The 25,812-nt window shown below is 35.8% G+C and overlaps 2 protein-coding genes across 2 annotated transcripts; one reads left to right on the forward strand and one right to left on the reverse strand.

The window, feature by feature from the left end:
• Window positions 1-5,041: 5,041 nt before the first annotated feature.
• LOC113312704 lies at window positions 5,042-7,408 on the reverse strand. Its single transcript, XM_026561441.1, has 5 exons — window positions 7,379-7,408; window positions 7,076-7,291; window positions 5,773-5,868; window positions 5,447-5,695; window positions 5,042-5,344 (listed from the first exon to the last, which is right to left on the reverse strand). Exons 1-5 carry the CDS (start codon window positions 7,406-7,408, stop codon window positions 5,183-5,185), a joined length of 753 nt encoding a protein of 250 aa, XP_026417226.1. The 3' UTR covers window positions 5,042-5,182.
• Window positions 7,409-15,042: 7,634 nt separating this feature from the next.
• Window positions 15,043-25,310, forward strand: LOC113312705. The gene is made up of 7 exons (XM_026561442.1): window positions 15,043-16,448; window positions 16,617-16,700; window positions 16,757-17,080; window positions 17,170-17,269; window positions 17,351-18,004; window positions 24,901-25,045; window positions 25,189-25,310. Exons 1-7 carry the CDS (start codon window positions 15,043-15,045, stop codon window positions 25,308-25,310), a joined length of 2,835 nt encoding a protein of 944 aa, XP_026417227.1.
• The last annotated feature ends 502 nt before the right edge of the window (window positions 25,311-25,812 follow it).

Genomic DNA, 25,812 nt, shown 5'->3' on the forward strand with positions numbered 1-25,812 from the left:
TCTATAACATTGAGTCTAGTTTGCTCAGGGTAGAGTTTTTGAAGGTTTATCTCAAAAACCTCATAGTGATGCCAAAATTTTCAAGAAGAACTGAAAAGTTACGGATCCGAATTAAAAAGGTATCTCCACAAAGCACCCTAGTTCCTTTCCTAAGAACATTGAACATTTCATTATTATATTCAAACTTAATCAGATAAAAACCACGGTGAGAGGATGTGAAACTTCCACACTTCATTCTTGCTCAGAAACTCTTTAGAAAAATCAAGGATGCTCACAGACTTGTTTTTCTTTCTAGCCAAAAAACATTTTCCCTTAAAACTCAAGCGACATAAAAATGAAAAACTCTCTCTATGGAAAAAAGGTTTCAACGACTCTATAAATTCTTTTCATCAATATCTTATTTATAATAGTCAAAGAATTAAATAAGATTAAATGAAATGCATTAATGAGTTGGTAATTAGCATCATTAACCAATTCAACAAAAAAACGGTTTTGACATTAAAAACGAAATTAATTTATTCTTTAAAGGAAGAATAAATGTCACAATAAAACCATTTAAATGAGACACTAATTTATTGGAAATTAATAATGGTTTTAAAACATATATTCCCAACAGGAACTAGATCTTGTTTCGCAGCTATTTTGAATCCCTAGAGACTAAATTTCATTTTTGCCTCTTTCCCTTTCCCTGTATCTCGAGTTGAAGCAAAGAAAAACGAAAATCAATTATTTCTCATACGAAAAAAAATCCCTAGTCAAATTGATAGTAGTGGGAAGGTAATCAATCGTTCTATTAGCAACATTAGCATTGTACCGGTTTCGGATTTCATCCGATTAAATTTGTTGGTTTGTTTAACAGTCCCTTTCTCCAACAATGGTGAGTAGAGCAAAGTGGGCTAACACAGGAAGTAGTGAGGAAGCTAGTGGATTCAGGCCAGCTTGAATTTGTAAAATTTTGTATGCATGATGAAGCAACAACCCATCATGTGGCTGACAACATTTAAGGGCTCTTATATGAATGATCTGAAAATTGTATAACATAAGTCAATCTGTAGTAATAAAATCTGTACTATCAATTTGTCATGAACTCTTTATAATATAGGGGATTTTTCTATAACGGTTGATTGCTCCAAAATAAAAAACCTCCTATTAGAGATGGATGTAATCCTGCCTGGTATTTGAGTTTCTTTCTTGATTTCATCTAGAAACTAAGAACATGATATGTTAAGCTTCTTTTGTATCGGTATGATTGTATGTAGAAAGTGTTAGAATTTTGAATCAAAATTGTGTTTGAGTAAAAAAATTATTTTCAGTATTAAAATACCAAAAGATATGTCTTTTCATCTATAAGGCACCTAGTCATGAATAGGTGTTATGGAGAGTCATCTTTGACTATGGTGAGTCACCTATTGGTGAAGAGCCCATCTCTTAGAGTTGTTTTCTACGAGTTTTTCTTAAGAATTTAGAAGAGTTTAAACAAAATCTTTCATAGAGTTTGAGTAGTGTCTAATAGCACAGTAATTATCAATATTCGCCGGCCTAGTAGAATTGAAGTGTTATCTTCTACAAGGCGAGATCGTTGTATCTTGGAAGGCTGCGCCCGAAGAACCATAAGCACCGTATACGGGGACGTACTAGTCTTTAAGGAAAGATGATTACCCCGCCTCGATCAACTAATCCTATAAGTTTTCTAACTCTCTATATATTTGTTTTATATTTAACGCATATCGATGATTTTCGAGAAACCGAAACCGAAGCATATTTTCCAACAAAAAAATTATCCATATCATTTTGAGGAACTCCCGAACGATAAAGGTTTTTTTCTTTCGTCAAGTAAATAAGACAACAAGTTCTAATTCTTCACTGTTCACCGTGGTGATAGTTATATTTAGGTAAATCACAGTTTTTTCTTCCTGCTCTGTATGAAGAAATGAAGGATAAAGATGAAGTTAATTTTAGAGAGAGGAAAATTATTAAAGACATACAAGGTCAAATTTGAACGGACTAGATTTCATTAAATATAATATATTAATATCATCGGCTAATAAACCACAGATACGTTTTCAGATTTGATTCAGAAAATAAAAACATAAGACACGTCTCCTATCATATGTACTGAACTGGCATCTCCACGTGCGCTCCACCTAGGAAACGGTTTTGGAGTAGTCTATTTACACGGTCTGTAAAGAATTATTGTACTTAAAATATCTTGTTTTCCTTTTGAGTATTTTATTAGTGAATGTTTATAGGTATAATCTTGCAGAGGTGGAACATGCAGTGCACATGCAATTATCCCGGTTAAGGATTTAGTTTCAGAATCTTCGATCATGTGTTTAGTCTACATCGTCATTCCTTTCCTAATTTATTTTTATTTCCCACAATACGTGCCCTCCCAAACCAAATCTTTTTTGAATAATATTTTTCCTCTTTTATTTTGTGTGGTATATGGTTGAAAATAAATTGAACACTTTAGGTTGTAGTGACCAAAATGCCCTGGCCAAATTTATTATGCACCCAGCCTCGTGTGTTGCAAAAATATAGAACTACCAATTGGTTTTGGGTTTTGGAGTACCTGATGGAAGAATGAAATATTAAAGATATGCCATCTTTGGGCCTCGACTTCACCTGGTCAAACAAACAAGAAAGCGACAACTTGGTGCTTGAAATACTTGATCGTTCATTGGTAAATGAGGTCTGGGAGGAAGCTTTTCCACAAACACATACCCTGCATTTTCCTCGTTTAAGTTCTGATCATGCACCCATTCTGATATCTTTAAGCTCTGGTATGGAAAATTTGCACAAGCAGTGCCATTTTATGTCAATGTGGATCAAGGACGATTCCTGCAAAACCATGATAGAGAAAGCATGGTCAATTCAAGTAAGTGGTTCCAAAGCTTATCAACTGAAACAAAAACTGTTTCATGTCAAGAAGAGTCTAAACAAATGGAATAGACATTCCTTTGGAAATATCAATCATTCTATGTTGAGACAAAATCTCTTATCAATGATATGCAAACAAGCACTCCCGAAGACACTAGGAAAATTGATGTTCTAAGTGATAAACTAACCTATCTCTATGAAGAGATACTGTGGAAAGATAAATCAAGAGAGCTCTGGCTAAATGATGGAGACAATAATACTTAGTATTTTCATAAATCGACATCGTTCAGGAGAAAGAGAAATCATATCTCCTGGATTATAAGTCTCGTGACGGTACCTGGCTAACAACTAGAGAAGCAATAGCAGATGAATTTATCTCTTATTTCCAATAGCACATGAGGGTCTGATGACCAAGATACTATAATTGATAAAATAAAACCAAAGTTATCGGAAAGTGATAATGAAGCTCTCCTAGCTCAGGTTACAGAGGAAGAGATTAAGGTAACTGCTTTCCAAATGGGGTTCAATAAAGCCCCGGGCCCGGATGGGTTTACAAGTATTTTCTACCAAACATATTGGGATGTGGTGAAGGCAAGTGTAGTACAAATTGTGCAAAACTTATTTGAAAAAGGCTTCCTTCTAACCCAATTTAGTAATACAAATATTACTCGTATTCCTAAAAATCCTATGGCTAACTCGGTTGACCAATTTCTCCTTATTGGGTTATGTAACTTTGTGTACAAAGTAATCTCTAAGACGTGGGAAAACCGGATGAAATCCTTGATGGATAGAGTGATCTCTCCGAATCAAAATGCTTTTATCCCTAAGAGACAAATAGCAGATAACGTGATCTTGGCACACGAGCTCATTCACACAATCAAGAACAATAAAAGGAAAAATGATTATGTAGCAATCAAATTGGATATGTCTAAGGCATACGATAGAGTGAAATGGTCTTTCTTGCGAAATCCATGAAAAAGTTTGGATTCCATAATAACTAGGTTAAGCTCATAATGAACTGTATAAGTACAGTCTCCTTCTCTATCCTTCTTAATAAGAACATTATGGTTCTCTTTAAGCCTGAGAGAGGACTGAAGCGGGGGGATCCCATCTCCCCATACCTATATATATATATAATATGCGCAGAGGTCTTCTCAGCATACTTGAAACACTTGGTAGATACTAACCTGGTGAAAGGAATTAACAGTGCAAAATCAACACCAACTATTACACTAGTACAAATTTTCACATTGGACACACTTAATCACCGTGTCCATAGGCTTTTGGTCATGGATTTTTTTCACTCCAAAAATGTGGCATCAGGTGCCGAGACAAAAAGGTATCCCTATGGCTGCATAAACTTTGAGTGGCTATAAAATATGATTAACCATGGCCATAACTCTAAAACCGTGTCTATATGGTACTCAATATTTTTTTGGTAGTTAAGCATTTTCACTATCACCGTGGCCATAGAATCCTTATAGACACACAATTTAATTATATGTGGCTAAAGTTTACCTTAAAGTCACGTAAATTTTATTATAGCCGTGGCCTTTGTCATCAATTGGACACGCAAAATTCATTTTATCATGGCCAATTCATGAGTTGCGGTCACACTAATTTTTCTCAACCATGGCCATCTCTATCATTTGGACACACGGAAAATAATTTAACATGGCTAATACATGATTTGTAGTCACGTTTAATCTATGGTACCATGGCCATCCATATTTTTGGACACATGATAAACATTTTACATGGCCAATTAATAAGTTATGGCTACTAAAAATTTGTAGGCACCGTGGCTAAATAAATTTTGAAAGACACATCAAGTGTGTTGAATGTAGCTATTGTTCACCTTTTGGACACATCAAGTGTTTCAATGTAGCTATTGTTCACCTTTTGGACACATCAAGTTTTTTGAATGTAGCTATTGTTCAACTTTTAGACACATCTCAAGTGTTTTCAATATAGATATGTTCACCTTTTGGACACATCAAGTTTTTTGAATGTAGCTTTGTTCACCTTTTGGACACATCAAGTGTTTTGAATGTAGCTATTGTTCACCTTTTGGACACATCAAGTGTTTTCAATGTAGCTATTCAAAAATCACCTAAATAACCATCCATAAAAAATTAATGAAGACTACAATTAGAATTGTACCAAAATAATTTCATTTCACAATATAATAAACATCTCAATCTGATAATTGTGCAGTAACCTTGAGAAAACAAACTTTCAAAGAGAGACTTAAAAGTTTAAACATCCAAATCCTATAGTCCACGACTATTTCTATTAATAATTAGGCTGCAGTCTTGAGTCTCTTGCTGGATCTCCGAGACTTTAGTTCCCCGCTCTTCATATATGAAGGTTTCTTCTTCTTTGTCTTCTTAGTGTTTGGGTCAGAATCATATTCATCGTTTGGGTCAGAATCATGTTCACCGGGGTCTGAAAGTGGATGGCCCTGCAGCAAGCCAGTGGATGTATAATTAAGGGAAAAAACCATGTTAACAGTTATATGGTCAGGATGCAGAAGGTAATAAACATGTATAATAAAGCAACTTACACTAGAGCAAGAGATCACAAACTCTTTAGGCCAAGCTACTATAGATTTTTCAGCATCCTCTACTGTTTTGAGATGAGTAGATGGGACTGGCAAACAATGATTCTTTAATATCGACTTTTCAACCGTCACTCTGACACAATCATCCCGGAGTGGATCTCCATGAACCTTCTGACCTGGCACTGATGGAAGAACCGAACCCCATGCAATGATATTTCTCAGTGAAGCATGAGCCAGTTTGCATTTACCAATCTGCAAAACAGAAATGTTATATTGACATCAACAGATTCAAATCTCAAAATGCTTAAATGCCTGTGAAAAGGACATACCGTTGAAAGTTCAGTTTTGTCTTTCGATTGAGAATTGTCTGGTGAACTAAGGGGTAGATGCTCAGATGCAGGAGACTTTTGTTTGTATTTTCCAGACTACAAAAATATACGCTATATTAACATCAACAAAAAATGGAACTCTCAAAGCACTATATATTTTAAATACCTGCAAAAGAAACATACCATTTGGAGTTCAGAACTATCTTTCGATCCCGTAGACTGAGATACATTTTCAGATTCAGGGTCATTTCTATTTGTATTAGATTCATTCCTTTCAGTCGGAGAAATGCTTGTAACAGGGAATTCAAGCATAAGAGACTTCTCTCTAATAGGAGATTTCTATATAGTGCAGTTGACATATTAGATACTGCAGAATTATTAGGAAATACATACTTAATCAAAATTACTTGGATGATGTTAAACATACCCGTGCCTTTTTGCTTTTGATTTTCTTTTTCAATATGCCTTGAGATTTTAGCTGAGACATTAAGCTGCTCATCATTTCTTCTTGTGCCTTCATTGCTGCCTTCATTTCCTTCATTTCTGCATCCTTCCTATCTCTCTCCATTTGGTTCGCGCGTCTTTCATCTTCCAGTTGTTTCTTCAGTTCAATGTGCTCCTTGGATGCTCCTTTCCGTGGCAGGTGCCAGTACGTTGTTGGAGTCACTCCCTTGCCTATACATCTTACACGCCCAGCATGTTCTTCCCCAAACACAAGGGTGATAGAATCATTGCCTGGTTGTTTTTCAAAGTTCCATCTTCCAGCTGCTTATCAAAATCCTCCTGCACAAAAAAAGAATTAAGGGATTAGAAGTGATAATCAATTAAATCAAAATTATTTTCACATTTACTCAAGCACAAAACAAATAGCTAGATAGTTTCAGTCGTCTTACAAGCTGAGCTGCTTTTTCCCTAACATCATCGTCATCGTATTCTCCATTTTTGTTTTGATGTGCCTTCCTCCATAGTAAAGACCGTGAAGGATTTTCATCTTCAAGGATCTCTTTCTCATTAATCTAGTAATTATAAAATACACAAGAAGAAAAATTAGATAGATAATACTATAATTTAAACTGGAAATAATAATAATTTTTTATAACAAACTGGACTTACTAATTTTTCCAACAGCCCTGCATACCCTGCTCTTCCCGTCCTGTGGTTATATTTGTGGTTCTTACGCGCCTTAGCTCCCTAATGGACAACTCCTGAGCATACAGATTTAAAGAATTTCATTCATAAAAAAGTTATACTAATTAATGAAATTAATATCAATATTTCCAAACTAAAACGTGCAATATACAACCTTGCATTTATCAGACAACCTCCAATTTACGAACTTGTCCCATTGTTCTTGGTTCACAATGACACGATATTGTTTAGGAACAGTATTTAGTTTAGCAGGTTTACCCAAATTGGGCACTATGAACTTTACATACAACTTTCTTCTGAAGTTGCGCAAATGTTCACCAAAATATTTCATAATCTGTCTTCTCATAGTCTCCTCAATTTCATAAAACCGCTGCCAAAATATGGAGATGTTAACGGCAGGTAACAAATTAATAACAAATATAGTATTAAAACTCAATATAGATCAGCATATACATACCAATAGTTTGCGCCATAACTTATCCCTCATCACTGAATTCACTTCCTTCCACTTCAAGTGCCTTAGACCAACGTCTCGACGTACCAATACACCCATGTAACTAGCAATTTCAGCTTTATATTTCCCCTTAAATCGACCAAAATTATCAAATTCTATCAGGTGCTTCTCGCCGTCAAAATTTTTCTTTAGCTTCTTTAATCTTGTTAAACCTCAAACATTATTCTCCTTAGACTCTACTGTATTGTTTGGAGCTCCTGTGTCTTTTTATAGTTCAAAAACCCAAAATAAGAGTAAACATGGTGTAAGAGTGTACTCATATTTTTTAAGTCCAAAGCAAACAAAAGCAGACAAGCTAGTATAGCATTACCAGGCTGTTCAGGACTTTCAGTCGATTCATCATCAGAACTGGAGCTATCACCATCGGAACCGGTGCGACTACCATCGGAATCTTCGTCTTCATCCTCTGACTCTCCTAAATTCTGCAAGGCTTGAGCCTCCAGGGATGCAGTCTCATTTTCAGCATACTCATCATCATCATACTCTGGCTCCCAACTCGAATTCTCTTGTGTAGTCATATAGGAAATTGCATATACATGTATATGATTCAATCAAATAAGGTCTGAATTCTTTTCAATCAAAAGTCAAAAGTTATTAAGCTAGACACAAGCAAAAATTAAATAACAGTCAATTAACATGGTCTTGATTATGTCAGTACTAACATGGTCTTGATTAGTATGATTAGATGCAAGAGCAGGATGCCGTCTCAGAATTGTTAAAAGATATAACAATTAAAAAATTATTAATCGCTGAGGTTTTTACTAGAGCATTGAAAGAACTCAAGCAAAACTTCAGTTCAAACATACACAATTATGTAAACCTACCAAGTTCCCTAAAAACAAACGACGGATGCCAATCTCCGACATAATTATAATCCCATTATACAAAATGTCAATGACACGACAGATGGAAGCTTACTGACCATCTAAAGTTGATGAAAATGAGATAAAAATGTGATTTCTAGTGGTTTCAGGGAGAACCACAGAAGTTTAAACTATTGGTTTGCAGTGTGAAAAACATTCATCAGAATAGACAGATAAAAAAACCAAGGAATAACATTCAATTGACCTAGCTCTGACATAATTATAATCCCATTATACAAAACGTCAATGACACGGGAGTATACACGACAGAGAATGTGTCCAGCTAAATGAGATAAGAATGTGATGTCGAGTGGTTTCAGGGAGAACCACAGAAGCTTAAACTATTGTTTGCAGTGTGAAAAACATTAATCAGATTCATCGGAAAAGAAAGAAAAAAACATAAAAGAATAGCATTTCCATAACCATAGAAGACTGAGTTGTTATCCAGCCACTATGCAACTTAGAATACAATCTGCATAAAGATCCTAAGCATAACAGAGGAAAAGCTTAAACATGCATGCACACCATTGTTCTTCTTAATAAGAAATAAACAGGTGCATAAACCCTGCTTTCAATGAATCAAAAATTAAGAATTAGGGTTTGAGTCAAAACTTAACCTTTGAATCAATTGGGTCTGATTCAAAAATTAAGGTTTGAATCAATTAGGGTTTGAATAACTAAGCTTTTTAGACGAAAGAAAGATTGAGAACATGATATACCTTTATAAGATTTAGCCATGCAATTCCTCAACATCATACGACCCTTTATAAAGTCGCACAAATTGAATAATCCCACCGAAAAGATTTTTCGTTTCATTTTCATCCCGCTCAAAATTATTTAGGGTGAACTGAAAAATCGATTGAGTTTGGTCTACGATTTCCTTTTTCAGGAAAAATCTCCTAAGAAAATACCATTTGATTTTGATCCTACGGTAGACCTAAAAATATTTCCAAACTTTAGAAATCCGATTTCCCTTTTTACTCTAACAAATCTCAATGTTTCCCTGATTTTAAGCCTAGAACTTTATCCCCTTTTTACTCTGCTTAGGTTTCTCTAGTTCTCTCCGCTCTGTAACTCTGGTTTAGGAGGAAAGATAAAACGAACAGAATTTTGAGGTGTTACAGAGCGTAAGATAAGAGGTTCTTCCCTATTAATCTAACTATTGGTTGGGCTTGTGATAAATATATTCACCGTTAGATTTACTATGGACATCCTATTCGATGCATTTTGAAATAACATAAGTAAAATCGTAATGGACTGGGCTGGAGTGTTAGCTTAAACCATGTAATGGACTGGGCTGGAGTGTTAGCTTAAACCATGTAATTGACTGGCCTGGACATAAATGTGGCATAAAAATTTTCATTTTTTACTTAATTTTTTTTTCATTTTTTTCTTTTTTTTTCTTTTTACTTTTTTTTTATTACATGATCAAAATTTAGTTACATAATCAAGACTCGACACTTCACCTGAAATATTGATTGATTCGGAACGAGTTCGAGTAAAACTGATGAAAATGGAACTTCGTCCTTTGGAATCGAGACACGGAAAAATTTAGTTATTACATAATCAAAATTTAGTTATTACATAATCAAAATTTAGTTATTACATGATCAAAATTTATTTACATAATCAAGACTCGACACTTCACCTGAAATATTGATCGATTCGGAACGAGTTCGAGTAAAATTGATGAAAACGGAACTTCGTCTTTTGGAATCGAGACACAGAAAAATTTAGTTATTACATAATCATAATTTAGTTATTACATAATCAAACTTTATTTATTACATGATCAAAATTTAGTTACATAATCAAGACTCGACACTTCACCTGAAATATTGATCGATTCGGAACGAGTTCGAGTAAAACTGATGAAAATGGAACTTCGTCCTTTGGAATCGAGACATGGAAAAATTTAGTTATTACATAGTCGTAATTTAGTTATTACATAATCAAAATTTAGTTATTACATGATCAAAATTTAGTTACATAATCAAGACACCTGAAATATTGATCGATTCGGAACGAGTTCGAGTAAAACTGATGAAAATGGAACTTCGTCCTTTGGAATCGAGACACGGAAAAATTTAGTTATTACATAATCATAATATAGTTATTACATAATCAAAATTTATTTATTACATGATCAAAATTTAGTTACATAATAAAGACTCGACACTTCACCTGAAATATTGATCGATTCGGAACGAGTTCGAGTAAAACTGATGAAAATGGAACTTCGTCCTTTGGAATCGAGACACGGAAAAATTTATTTATTACATAATCATAATTTAGTTATTACATAATTAAAATTTAGTTATTACATGATCAAAATTTAGTTACATAATAAAGACTCGACACTTCACCTGAAATATTGATCGATTCGGAACGAGTTCGAGTAAAACTGATGAAAATGGAACTTCGTCCTTTGGAATCGAGACACGAAAAAATTTAGTTATTACATAATCATAATTTAGTTATTACATAATCAAAATTTAGTTATTATATGATCAAAATTTAGTTACATAATCAAGACTCGAAACTTCACCTGAAATATTGATCGATTCGGAACGAGTTCGAGTAAAACTGATGAAAATGGAACTTCGTCCTTTGGAATCGAGACACGGAAAAATTTAGTTATTACAAAATCATAATTTAGTTATTACATAATCAAAATTTAGTTATTACATAATCAAAATTTAGTTACATAATCAAGACTCGACACTTCACCTGAAATATTGATCGATTCGGAACGAGTTCGAGTAAAACTGATGAAAACGGAACTTCGTCCTTTGGAATCGAGACACGGCAAAATTTAGTTATTACATAATAAAAATTTAGTTATTACATAATCAAAATTTAGTTATTACATGATCAAAATTTAGTTACATAATCAAGACTCGACACTTCACCTGAAATATTGATCGATTCGGAACGAGTTCGAGTAAAACTGATGAAAATGGAACTTCGTCCTTTGGAATCGAGACACGGAAAAATTTAGTTATTACATAATCATAATTTAGTTATTAAATAATCAAAATTTAGTTATTACATGATCAAAATTTAGTTACATAATCAAGACTCGACACTTCACCTGAAATATTGATCGATTCGGAACGAGTTCGAGTAAAACTGATGAAAACGGAACTTCGTCCTTTGGAATCGAGACACGGCAAAATTTAGTTATTACATAATCATAATTTAGTTATTACATAATCAAAATTTAGTTACATAATCAAGACTGGACACTTCACCTGAAATATTGATCGATTCGGAACGAGTTCGAGTAAAACTGATGAAAATGGAACTTCGTCCTTTGGAATCGAGACACGGAAAAATTTAGTTATTACATAATCATAATTTAGTTATTACATAATCAAGACTCGACACTTCACCTGAAATATTGATCGATTCGGAACGAGTTCGAGTAATAATTTAATTTTAATCGAATAATTTATAATTTAATTTTAATTTAATTTTAATTGAATAATTTATAATTAACTATAATTTAATTTTAATTAAATTTGTGTGGGGAAATAATTTAACTTTACTTTTTTTTTTGATAAATTAACTATATTCACAAACTAATTTAACAAAATTTTTTTTGCATTTTCTTTACTTGTGTCGGTCAACCCTATTAAAAAAAAAACAAACACATGCTCGGTTTTGATGTTAACAATGTAAAATGGGTATTCTTCTCAAACAGGCATGTACGCCTATCAGTTCGTCCCTAAAATCTATAAATCACTTCATCCATATCTCTCTATCTTAAGGAAAAAAATTCTCCAACTGATATTCTGGCAGAAAATAAGGGTATTTTCAGGGAAGATTTAGTCTTCAATTTTGGAAATATTTCTGCACCTCCATAGGATGAAAATATGATGAAATCAAGAATATTGAGAACATCTAGCGGTAATAATCCCAGTCAATTATTTTTTGATTTGAACCCTAACCTTTTTATTTTGGGGTTGAAATCAAAAGAAATAACTTTTGGGCGGGATTATTGCCCCTTGATGTTTTAGAATATCTATAGATTCAACCCTAAAATCAGTCTGATTTACTCCCATCTTAGGTATGTTGTAGCATTCATTCTTAGATTGCTGAAATTCTCATTATACTAGATGATTTTTGCGTAGTAATAAGTGTTACTATGTTAGCTTTTTGAATTTTTCTGTAACCCATTGCACTATGTGTTAGCTTCATCTGGTTCCCTTGATGTTAGTCAGCATTGATGCTCTCTGAATTTGTTAGTCCTGACAATCTCTTTTGAGCAACCAGGTACTTGTGAGGCTGAAATACAAACCAAGGAGGGGGTAAGAAGGAGAATCACAATCTGTCGTAGTGCCTAAACCCAGTTTATAATGGAGGTATCATTCTCAAACCTTAAAGTTACTATCTCTGATAATTATCATGATAGCTTGTTGAACTGTAACCCCATTGTAATTTAGTTAAACCTCTGAACTTTTCATGCTCTGTCTTGAATGATATACCCCATGTTTGCCTGAAATGTTGTTAACTCCTGCAACATATAGAATCTGTTGAGTAAAGTTTGTGTATGAAGTTTGTGCACTAAAATTCTTTTTCGCTGCACTAAAGTTTATGTCTATTCTTTTTCCTGCAATATATAGAATCTGTGCTCACTACTGCTTTGTTGTTCAGTACATCATGTTGAATCTGTGAGCATGTTTCATAGAACTTATCTGGTGATGTTATCCTATTTGAGGGACTAGTAAAATGGGTAGCTAAATGGGTGATGTATTGTAGCTGAATGGATGATGTTTCATTCAATCTGGTGATGTTTCATAGAACTAAATGGGTGATGTTATCATATTTGTTTTTGAATCTGTATCTAAATGGGTGATGTATTGTAGGTATATGTATTTGTTTTCAATCCGTTTCAGGGGTGTCATTATTCTTCAGTGAAAGCATTGAGTTTCCAGTTCCAGGAGAGACAGATTTAGTGTTTTGCTTTATGTATAATACCATCGTGCAGTTTCGAGCATTTTCAGTTAAGACCTTTGGAAGAATTTGAAAGTTTGCAATGATAAAATTCTTAACTTTTTGCAACAGTTGCCTGAGATTTGCTGTTTCTGGATCTAATTTCTACTAAATCAGCACTTTGAGACGAGGAGAGAAAAGCCAGAAAAGGAAGGCATTTTTTTAAAGAATCACTAAAACTGACTCAAAGTTACTTATAGGTATGTTTTTCAAGCCTTGATGTACTATGCACCAATGTTAAGTACTTCGTATTTTTTTCTCATTGTCATTGTGCAATCATTCTTCATGAACATTAGAGCTCTTTCTCGATAGATGTGACTTCACATCTGTCTAAAGAAGAAGATTTGAGCTCCCAGAGATATAAAAGTTGCCAACTATGTCAATTATAGAACTAGGGACATACTACTTATTATCTGATATTGCTAAGTTAATCAATTAGAGTACTTATTTGAAATGACATTTTGATTATGGGTTTGTGTGGATGTGTGATTATGGGTTTGTGAAATGACATTGTTGACTCTAACTGCCGACTGCACAGATCAGTGTTTACTCTAATTTAACAAACACACTGACCCTAGAGCTGCTGCAATTCATTCTCGCGAAATCTCCCAACTGCGGCTGACATACAGACCCTTCATCTTCGCTGCTGCACTATGAATTGGCCACAGTTCAGACTCTTTGCATTATAAATAGTACCACTTAGAATTTGTCTTATTATCATCCAGATTCATTTGCTCCCATCTTCTCCAGATTGAGTTTTCCAGATTCAGTATGTGTTATTCCAAAACTTGAAATGACTCAATATACTGAAAGTACTAGACCAATTTTCCTGAGTTAATACTGGATGTCTGATTATGGGTTTGTGTGGCATGATTATGGGTTTCTATGAGGGAAATTTCATATTGCCTGTTTCATCTGTTATTACCATGTTTGTCCATATAAATTTTTTATGTTTCAAATGGTGCTGAATTTATTGGTAATTTCAAGACTTGTATGTCTAAATTGTCAAGTCAGGGGATAACTACTATTTTGAAATGAAACATATTTATTAGTTAATGCTAAGCTTGTATTTCTGAATTGATTTATCAGTTTTTGCTTTCATTGGAGTGCAACTGATGGATCTACTGGTCTCTTTGCGTTTCAGAATGGATAAATCCTGGATGAGTACTGATAGAACGAAGAAACGTTATAGAGAAGGAGTTGCGGTGTTTCTGCGGTATGCTGTCAACCATCTCAAGGAAGAGGGTGAGACATATGATGAATTTCTTATGTTGTGTCCGTGTACAGATTGTTTAAATCTCTGTGCATGCTCCGTTGGCGACGTAGAAGATCATTTATTCATAAATGGAATCGATCAAACGTATACTATTTGGAATAAGCATGGGGAAAAGGATGAGGCAATAACTATTAGTAGGCCAGTTAACGTCAACAATGGTATGCACGCTGAATTTGAAATGGGAACTCCCACTGATGCTCCAGACGAAGATTTTGGAATGGGAACTCCCACTGATGCTCCAGACACTATAGATATGATGCAGGATGCAGAAGAGTTCGCAGATGACCCTATAAAGTTTAAAAAGTTACTTGAAAATGCTGAAAAGCCCTTATACGAAGGATGTCCCAACTTCACAAAGTTTCTGCAATTGTGCAGTTGTTTAAGTTGAAGAGTAAGGACGGTGCATCAGACATATTTTTAATGAATTGTTACCCTTGTTAAAGGACATGCTTCCCAAAGAAGGTAATTTAATGGCGAGGAGTACATATCAGGCAAAGAAAATATTGAAAGCAATGGGTTCAGGGTACACAAAGATACATGCATGTATCAACAACTGCATTCTTTTTTGGAATGAGTACAAGGATGAAAAAGTGTGTCCTACTTGTAAAGCACCCAGATGGAAAGTTGACAGGGATGGTAAAGTTTACGAGAATGTTCCAGCAAAGGTATTGTGGTACTTCGACATCATCCCAAGATTTCAGCGGCTGTTTCAATCGAAGCACACAACAGAAGATTTGATATGGCACGATATCACTAGAAACAAAGACGGTGTTTTACGTCATCCGGCAGACTCACATGCTTGGAGAGAGATAGATAACAATTTCCCAGAAATTAAAGGTGATCCAAGAAATCTGCGGTTAGATGTTTCGGCTGATGGAGTTGATGTAAACACAGGTACCAAACATCACAGTGTATGGCCAGTTTTGGTTGTGATTTACAACCTTCCACCGGGGTTGTGTATGAAGATAAAGTTCATCATGTTGTCGTTACTTATAGATGGTGCGCCAGGAAACAACATCGATGTCTTTTTAGAACCTCTTGTTAAATATTTTCAATTCTTATTTGAGAAGGGAAAGAGAACATGGGATGCATATGCCCAAGAAATGTTTACTCTACGTGCAGTTGTTTTGTGGACGATAAACGATTATCCTGCTCTTGGTACACTATGTGGTTGTCGCTACGCTGGATATCATGGTTGTGTGGTGTGTCGGAAAAAAACGCACAGTATTAGGCTTCATGACTCAAACAAGAATGTTTATGTTGGTTATAGAATATTTTTACCCTATGAGCATCCGTTCAGAAGGCAGAAGGGGGCATTTTGCGGAAAACAAGAGTGGGAGACTGCTCCAGAACCAATGACCGGGGAAGAAATATATGAGGAGGTAAAATGTATAAAGAATTCATGGGGAAAGAAGGGGACGAATACTCAAGGGGAAGACGTGCAGGCTACACCTGGAAAAGGTGGAAAGATGAAGCGCATCAGAAAAACGAAAATTGAGCGCATCAGAAAAATATCAAAAGAAGTCGATAGGTCAGGTGAGGAAGAGGAAGGCAGGGAAACCACTTACTGGAGCAAGTACAACATATGGCATAGACTACTTAGATATTGGCGCTATAATGATGTCCAACATTGTATTGATTTCATGCATGTCGAAAAGAATTTGGGACAAAGTCTTGTTGGAACGTTGCTGCACAACGGGAATACAAAAGATGGATTAAACGCCAGAAAGGATTTGGTGCGTTTGGGGTTAAAATCGGAGTTACACCCTAAGACAGATGACAAAGGAACGATACTTCCCGCAGCATGTTATACATTAACTACGGAAGAAAAAGACATATTCTTGGAGACACTATCCGAGTTAAGAGTTCCAGAAGGGTATTGTTCGGATTTTTCCACCCTTGTGAACCTAAAAGAGCGTAAGATGATCGGACTCAAATCACATGATTACCATATGCTTATGCAACAATTTTTTCCCGTCGTTATTCGATCAATTATGCCTACACCTGTGAGATATGCTATTATCAGGTTTTGTTTCTTTTTCAGATCAATATCTGCCAAAGAAATCATGGTGGAAGAGCTAGATAAATTGCAAGAGGATCTCTGTGTGACGTTATGCTTACTAGAGAAGTATTTTTTCCATCCTTCTTTGACATCATGATTCATTTAACTGTACATCTTACCAGGGAAGTGAAGTTATGCGGTCCGGTTTGCTTTCGATGGATGTATCCTTTAGAAAGGTGTATGAAGGTTATAAAGGGGCATGTGCGAAACAAGAATCAACCTTGTGGATGCATTGCCGAAGAGAATGTTGCAGAAGAGACGATTGAGATATATTGTGAGTACCATAAAAGCATCAGGACAATTGGTATTCCACTAGATAGGCATAATACATCTCAGGAGGGAGAACCGTTATCAACTGAAGAGCCGTGTATAGTTACCCCTGAACAGTTGAGACAAGCACATTTCTATGTAATGCAGAACACGCCTGAAATTGAGCCTTACATAGAGTAAGTATTAATTTGTTTTTTTTCCTGTTTTTTTTCCTGTTTTTTTTTTGGTACAAAGTATAATAACATTTGGTTATTGTACATACCAGCCGACACAAGCTATATTTGGAAACTAACTATTCTACTAAAAAGCGAGTATGGCTGGAGAAAGAGCACTCTAACACTTTTGGCGCTTGGTTAAAAAATGAGGTAATAGGTCATAGAAAAAGTGTCTTGTTTGATGTGTTATATTCCTTTAAAGTCAAGGTTCATCCTAATAATGAATTTCAGGTTGAAAAAGAGTTGGCAGACGACAGAGAAAGTATCTCAGAGAACTTAAGATGGATATCACACGTCCCGCACTACGAGGTAACGAAATACACTGTATATCGCATCAATGGATATCTATTCCGCACAAGATCCCGTGATGGTAGAATTCACCAGAATAGTGGGGTTAGCGTTGCAGAAAATGACATGCACATATCTAGAGATGATGACGTTACATATGGTAAAGCCTCTTATTATGGTGTCTTGCAAGAGATATGGGAGTTAGATTACTGTGAAAGAAAAGTTCATCTGTTCAAGTGCAATTGGGTTGATAATAAACGTGGGGTCAAAAGAGATGCTATTGGCTACAAGATTGTTGACCTTACTATGTTGGGATACAAAAATGATCCTTTTATTTTAGCCTCACAAGATAAGCAGGTATTTTATGTCAAACACCAGTTAGATAAGAAAAAGTCTATTGTTTTTGTGGCACCTCCCAAAAATTATAGAGATGACGATGGCAACGATGAGGAATTCAGTACAGTATTCTTTTCTGGGAATGATAATATCTTGCCGTCTGTAGATCCACAAGACTTGGGTAAAGAATCCCGAAATGATTACTTCCGAACTGACTGCCGAGGTTTACTTATAAGCAAGCCAAATGACACACTCCCGCAGGTACGTCGCTTTATTTCCTTTAATCTGTGGTTATTCGGTTAGTGACATGATATTGAAAGAACGATAACGATGGAACTTATGTTTAATACTGTTCCTTAGCATGCTTTCTGTATGTTTGCGTGCTTTATTCTTTGTAAAATGAATAACATCATTTTATCCGTGTCTCATATGGAACTTCAATTGAAATTGCTACTACTGTACTTTACAACTTGCTACTCTGGTCACTTTTAAATAGATATCCAAGAGAATGAGAGTTGGTATGTTTTTGTCCTATTGCTTGAATATATTTATGGGCACATGCACTATAACTACATGTTGTACTTGTATTTCAGAAATCTTTTATACACTTCATAACATTACTCAAAGCATATGGTGAAATTGAATTCCAAGTACCCAAATTAGATTCGTAACCCTGTAGATATATGATGGAAACTCCAGTTCATTAACCACAAAAAAAACATTTAAAATGATGGTGCTAAAGGTTTTATGGTTCTCAATTTTATGGTGAAAGCATTTGGGGCGGACTGATGCTTTTTCCTAAGTGAATTGCATGGAGCGGTTCACTTGCTTGTGTGAGGAGTTTTTATTGTGTAGCCTGTGAAGAATAGTGAATTTTAATCTCATTTTCCTTGTTCCAATTAACCCTCAACCGTTTTGAATACCATACTTGACAGGGTTTTTCCCATATCTCGTGAAAGTCCTCTTTATAAGAAGTCTTGACCACAATTTATGTTAAGTTGGCTGACACCTTGTATTAATTGTTGTGCCCTCGTTCTTTCTTCCTTGTTTTTTTGAACTCAGAACCCTATTTTCTGTTGCAGGTTCGTTGTGGCTATTCAACACTCTACATTGTCTCTGAGCTTTGACGAAGTCATTTTTATGCCATCAGATGCCTCTATAAGTTTGACACTCGAATTGTAGGACACGAACTCTGCATCTAAAACATCAAGAATTTGATTATGGGATTGTTTTGTCTTGTTATATAAAGAGCAAAAGAAATGCATTCCTACTGCAATCGTAGTTTTGGAGTGGCTGGCTCCAAAATCAATTTGATGTAATATTTTTGTTTTTTTCTTTTGGAAAGAGGTAAATAAAAAATATTGGTTGTAGATCTAAATTTTTTCATTAAATATATTGGCTAAAAATATACAAGCTTTTGTGAATTGATAAGTTAAATAGGTTTGGTTGGTCTCACAGATGGCTCCTGTCGTTTGCAGTCCCTTCTAGATTTGTATGAAAAGTTTAAGATATGGTTTACTATTTTGGATTTTGGCATGGTTATATATCGGGAATTCTGGGAGAAAGTAACACAACATAACTCCACTATACGTGTTTTATTTTCACAAAACACCCGGCTGCACCCGCTGTATTGCAATTACCTTGGAAGCCACAATCACTTGTAATGTATCCTTCTATACACCAGAGCTTGAGGTTTCTTTATTACAGTGAACATGCATAAACATTACCCTAGCATATGTTGCTTGAAAATTAAGCATAGTAGGAGCATTTGGCCTAGAAAAGACTCGGTAACAACCATGGCTAGTACTTTAAAAGTTAAAATTCAATCTCATGTGTCTAATGGATCCGACGCTATGTTCACAATTTGTTTTTCGAGTAGCCATATCATAATCCTCCCAAAAAAAATATGGAGTAACCATATGTCAATCTTTTGTCATGTTTGATATAATGTGTCAATTCCTTAGTATATGCGTGTCTAATAAACCAGATATTATGGACACATAAACAAACCAATGTGGCTAAATAAATATTCTTTCCGTCACAGTCTAAAAGGTGTGTCTATTGCCATCCGACACTTTTGACACATACAAAATTATTTAATGTGGCCATATACGCATCTATGGCTACATGTGATTGGATTAAACTGAAAACGATGACCAAACGATACCCTATGGATACAATTGATGGGTTTAGGAATAAACCCATGACTAAATGGTGCACTATGGCTACATGGTAACACAAAATGTGGCTATAATTATACTGATGAACAATAGCCACACAAATAACCTGAAACGTGGCTGGACTGTAAACTAAAAAACGTGGCCTATGTGAAGGTTTGTACTAGTGTTAGTCATCTGCTATTCGCTTACGACAACATCCTTTTCACCTATGCCTCTATCCCAGACTTTGTAGATTTCAAATCTTGCCTGCGGGTTTATTGTAAGGCAAGTGGTCAGGAAATCAACTATAAAAAATCGGTTGTGCTTTTTATTAGGAAAGTACAACCTAAACACAGAAAAATGCTATCAAGAATATTGAATATTTCTAACTTGAGTATAGGAAAAAAATATTTGGGTGCTCCATTAACAATCCTAAGATCAAAGACTCAAACCATATTTTTCTCTTAAGCTCTGTGGAGAAAAGAGTAAATGGCTGGCTAACCCAATTCATAGCACAGGCTGGGAAGACCACATTGATGAAATATGTTGGTCAGGAAATGTCCTTATATCAAATGGCCACCTTTCTAATTATGAAAAGTTTATTTCATAAGATTGACTCTCACCTGAATAAATGCTGGTGGGGAGAAGATCAGACAAAAAAAAAAAGAAAGTTGCACCTGGTAGCTATAGAAAGTCTCTGTAAAACAAAGGAAGAAGGAGGATTAGGTTTTAGGAAAAGCGCAATAAACAATTTGGCTATGCTGTCAAGGAGTGTATGGAGAATAATTGAGAATCCATATTCACTCCTAGCATCAGTGCTAAAAGCAAAATACTATGAGAATACTGAAATGGTCAACTCGATTTGTTCTGGTACTTCATCCTGGGTATGGAAATGCCTTTACCAAACCATGAGCAAGATAAAACCATTTATAGCTTCGGTGGTAGGGGAAAGAAACTTCATTAACCCATGGTGTGATAATTGGATTCTTGTAAAAGGGAACACCACTTCTAAGGCTAACACAATACCTGATAAATATTTAAAAGTAAAAGACCTGATAAATCAGGATTCAAGAACCTGGATACAGCAAAACTGAGTGTTGTGTTTGATCAACATTCCAAAGAATTGATTGAACAAATACCATTATCAAAAAAAAAAATTATTGACAGAAGAATCTGGATACCATCAAAAGATGGTAATTTCTCAACAAAAACTGCTTACCATGCCCTAAGTGTAAGGGGTGATAACACTAATGCAGATTTATGGAAGACAACATGGAAATTGAAAATCCCAGTAAGAGTGCAACTTTTCGTTTGGAAATCTCTAAAGGGTGCTTTACCAGTGAATGAAATTGGGAACTCTCGCATTCACATCTCTGAATTCAGTTGCCGTAAATGGAAGCTCAAGACATAATCAATTATACATGCCCTGGTAACTTGCAGAAAACTAACCATAGTGTGGTTCATAATGAATGTGTATAATCAACAGTTTCAAAACCATACCTTTCAACAATGGATTAGATTTTGGCTCCAGTTAAGTCCTTACAAAGATTCTTCAAACAGATGTCAAAGCTTCCCCATGATTGCTTGCCTTCTATGGTCTATATGGACTAGTGGAAACGAGATTGTCCACAACAACAACACAGAAGAACCAGCAACCATTATAGTTAGCTGTATATGGGGAAAAACGATTTGTTGGTTTTTTAGGAAAGTGAAGAGACAACCGTGAGGACGAGGCTCCTCTACCGAGAAAACTGTTTAGCCTCAAATAGATGCACTGCACAGGAGTGCTTTGAGTTCGAGAGATCAATCCGTAGGACTCCAGCCTAAACCAAATCAATGGTCGTTCCAAAGTCAATTCGGTCACAAAGAGGGAGATGGGTTGACCTGTAGAAGGGAAGCTGAGAAGTGTGTGAGATCGATGATGATCAAGGATTGTGGATGTGTTGTGGGTTTCTGCAAGTTTTCTGTGAACTATTGAGTTCAAATAAGTTTTTGGTCAATTGATGGAATTCTTGAGAGTGATTACTCGAAAAATTGTTTGTCCTTCAATCGTGAATTCATAGACTTATTTATATTGCCAGAATAGTAGACACATTGATATCCAGTAAGTGTGACGGTTGATTGAGTGAAAGAGTGGGAAAGTGGAAATCGTGTGTTAACCAGTTCCAGGTCGTGCAGAGACTTGATTGATTGTCCATCGACTACTTTGCTAACTCATTCAACTGCTTGCACGACTTACTTACATTTCTCATCGTGGATGAGCACACGTGATGTATGACGCCAGACCAAAACCCTAGTTAATATCCCCCATGTGACGTGATTGATGTCTCACGAACGTGGAATCTGTAAAGCAGACGTGTATTTGATTAGTCAGTCGTTGACTTGATTAGACATTGAGTCTAAGTTTTGTTGAATCGAGCATGATTTACGAATGCTCAGTAATTCATGGATTGAACATGTCTTTTGAGACGTATAGTTCTTGAATAAATGTTGATAACTGGATCAACATGATAAATATTGATGAACTAAACAAATATTGCTTGTATGATGGATTGTTGGATATTGATAGTTGAATCAATATTGATGGATTGAGCAAATATTACTCATCTGAGTAAAATTACTGAATATTGATAGTTAGATCAATATTCCTCGTTTGGGAAAATATTGCTCGTCTGAGCGAATATTGCTCGTTTGATGAATTATTGGTAGCATGACCAAATAAAATATTAATAAAAATATTGGTAGCTGGACCGAATATTATGTAATTAATTAAGATGTTGATTGCTGGATCAACATAAAATTATTAGTATTTAAACCTGCTCAAAATTATGATTTGCAGAGCATTCAGTTTGAAACTCTAATTTTGATTGATTGATCAGTTGATTTATTGAAAATCAATTACTGAGTGAAGGAGGAACCGGATACATGGGATGATGGATGACCATGTAGTGCCCAGGTGCTCGTGTGAGCATGCATCAAAGTCCTTTGTTGACCAGTTGGTGAAAGGATGATTAAATGCTGGTTTAATCATTTGTTAGGATAGTGCTCGTCTGAGTATTAGGTGATGAAACCTAATTATGGAGAAGTGAGAGACCGACCAAGAGGTCATGGGACCGGCCCTGGTGGTCGTGGGACAAGCTGATGGTCGTTTGAGCAAATTCCGAGTTGGTTGGAAAGAGTTTGGACCCAATATGAGCAGTTGAGCAAATTAGGTCAAAATTATAAAGATGTGTGGGGTCGGCTCCTTGCAAGCCTTAGGGGCGGCCTTGGTCGGTCAAGGGAGTATTCCCGTGTCACATCGACGTGCTGAAGGCGTTAATACCTCTAACAAACAATTATGTCTAGAGAACCGCCCAATCATTATTCTACGTAGAGGTGGGTCTCTCTATGTAGTCAGGGAACAACGAGCGACGTGACGTCCTGAAGGCGTTAAGCCCTCTAACAAACAATTATGTCTAGAGAACCGCCCAATCATTTGATTCTGCATAGAGGTCATGATGAAATGTGCAGCATCGAACGCTCAGCTGGGAGGCCTTTCGAGAAACATATTCATCATGGCTCTGAGAGGAACGCTTACTCAGTCAGAGATCGTGAAACAGTTCACGGATCGTAAAATATGAATCGTCACATGCGTTCCTAAATCCGGGTCAGAAACATGTAGTATCATGACTTTACGATTTTGACCTTTGTCGAAAATCCACCATCAACATTAAGTCCCCTGCTTAGTGAGGGACAGTCATGTTCCGTAGTAAGCAATAGATGGTGATTTTCCAGTTGACGAGACAAGCAGTTGAACTCAGTCGTACAAAGGTATTCTCAGAATTCCGGATTTCCTCCAAGGTGTCATGTACGAGCAAATGCCCAGGTAAGGACTCTGACAGTATGGTAGAGTGTCATCTCGTGGGCACGGAGAGATGAAGCACTGCTGATTTGGACGATCAGAGGTCTATTTTTGGCCGTTTTAGCATTTACGGCCCCGGTCCGTAAAAGTAAATCCTTGTTTTATTAGGTTTTTGGAAATAAAATTGATATAAAAGGGAAGAAGCCCTAAATTTTTTTTATTTCTCATTGATTGACCAACCAGATCCTATCTCCCTCACCTTCTCACGCTCGAGCAACAGGAGAGGAAGAAAATTTTCGCGGGAGCCGACCGTCGTCGTCACCGTCCGGCGAAGTTCCAGCCAACTCCGGCCAGTTCAGGTAAGCGATTTTTTTTTTTTGTTCATAAATTATCCATGAGTTGTTCAAAACCCATGCGTGTTTATACATGCATGAGTTTTGTGAAAACTTTCTTTAGGAAAATAGGTTCGTTAGTTTAAGAAACGAGCAATAATTTGTAATATGAAAGAGATATATAAATTCTTGAATAGACATGGTCTAGTTTCAGTAGAGAAAATTTTGTCTATGAAGCTTCATGAAAACAAAATTTTATTTCGAATACGATGATTTTCACAAAAGTAGAAAAGGCCCTCGCTACGTAGATAAATGCTCATACGAGCAAAAAGAAACCTCTTTTTTTTTACAACTCACGTAAAAAAAAGATAATCATACGAGCAAAAAGAAACCTCTTTTTTTTTTTACATCTCACGTAGAAATTATTTTTTTTTGCAAATTTACGTGAGTTAGAATTTCGTAATATTCAAATTTTGAGTTTGAGTAATTGTTGAAAGAAAACAATGTTTCCATGAATTCGTGACTTTATAGTGTGTGTACACACGGTAGAAAACCAGTGATTGTTCAAACAGTGAGATTATATAAATTGCTAACGCGATGAAAGTTATGAGAATTATTCACAATTTTGTGAAAAGCCAAGTGTTGACTTTAAATAATGGATGTTTCTCGTCTTTGCAGGTCTGAAGGAGCGAGCAGGATTTTTCGAAGTTTTACGTTATTATGACTAAGTTCGTGAAACTGTAAATAGGTAAGAGTTGAGGATTACCATTTTTTTGTTGCGAATTTTAGATTGGCATATCCATGACTCTATGTTTCTGGCTTCAGATAATGGTGATTTCCAGCAGTGACCATTCTTCTAGCTCTTCTGTGGAGGATTCCAAGATTCCTAGGCCAGAGATGAAGATTTCTGCAGCAGAGGAACATGCCAAAATGGACCGGTCACTGAAGGATGCTAAGGAGATAATAAATGGTATGCCTCTCGATCGTATGAAAGTTGTTTACGATGGATTTCTGAAGAGAGAAGTCGAGGATGAGAAGTTAGCCACTTATCAACAAAAAAGGCGTCGACTTCAGCAGATGAGGATGAAATTCGATCTCGTGTTGATGGTGTAGCCTCGGATTCAGATGCGGAGGAAGTTGAATCTGCTTGGGAGCTTGTCGAACGCAAAGCTAAGCCACACCCGCCTAGTATGAGGGATGAGCAATCGGCTAGAGCCGATTTCCGAGCCGAATGAAGAAGACGACTACTTTGATGCAATGTACGGCGACCTGAAGATCACTTTGAGGAAAATAGCTTCGAAGAGAAGTCCGATGAAGACTCCGCAGAAGATGACAGTTGCAGAGACAATGATGAATCTGATGATTAAGTTTCAAATTCTCCTGAGACCATTTATTTTCTGTTGAAGTAGATTCTATTTTGATTATTTGAGTAACTGACTAGAGACATTGCATTAGGAATTACTTTTCGAATAATAATCCCTTATTATATATTCTGCTTAATCACTCTCATGCCCCAATTGAATGAGATAGACCAATGTCCATGTGTGAAAGTTAATCACGGAAGTATGATTGCACAAGCAAACTGAGGAAACACGTGATTTGCACAGATGATCAATTTATAGTCAAAGTGTTGACCGCGCCTAGCTGAACTGTCAGTCCCCAGTATTGTCGCTCTTCTTCCACATCACCAATACAATATAGTTTGAGATCTAGAGTCTCAGTAAAAATCGCAACTGA

The sequence above is a fragment of the Papaver somniferum genome, chromosome 9 (genome assembly GCF_003573695.1).
Source record: "Papaver somniferum cultivar HN1 chromosome 9, ASM357369v1, whole genome shotgun sequence".
Classification (NCBI taxonomy): domain Eukaryota; kingdom Viridiplantae; phylum Streptophyta; class Magnoliopsida; order Ranunculales; family Papaveraceae; genus Papaver; species Papaver somniferum.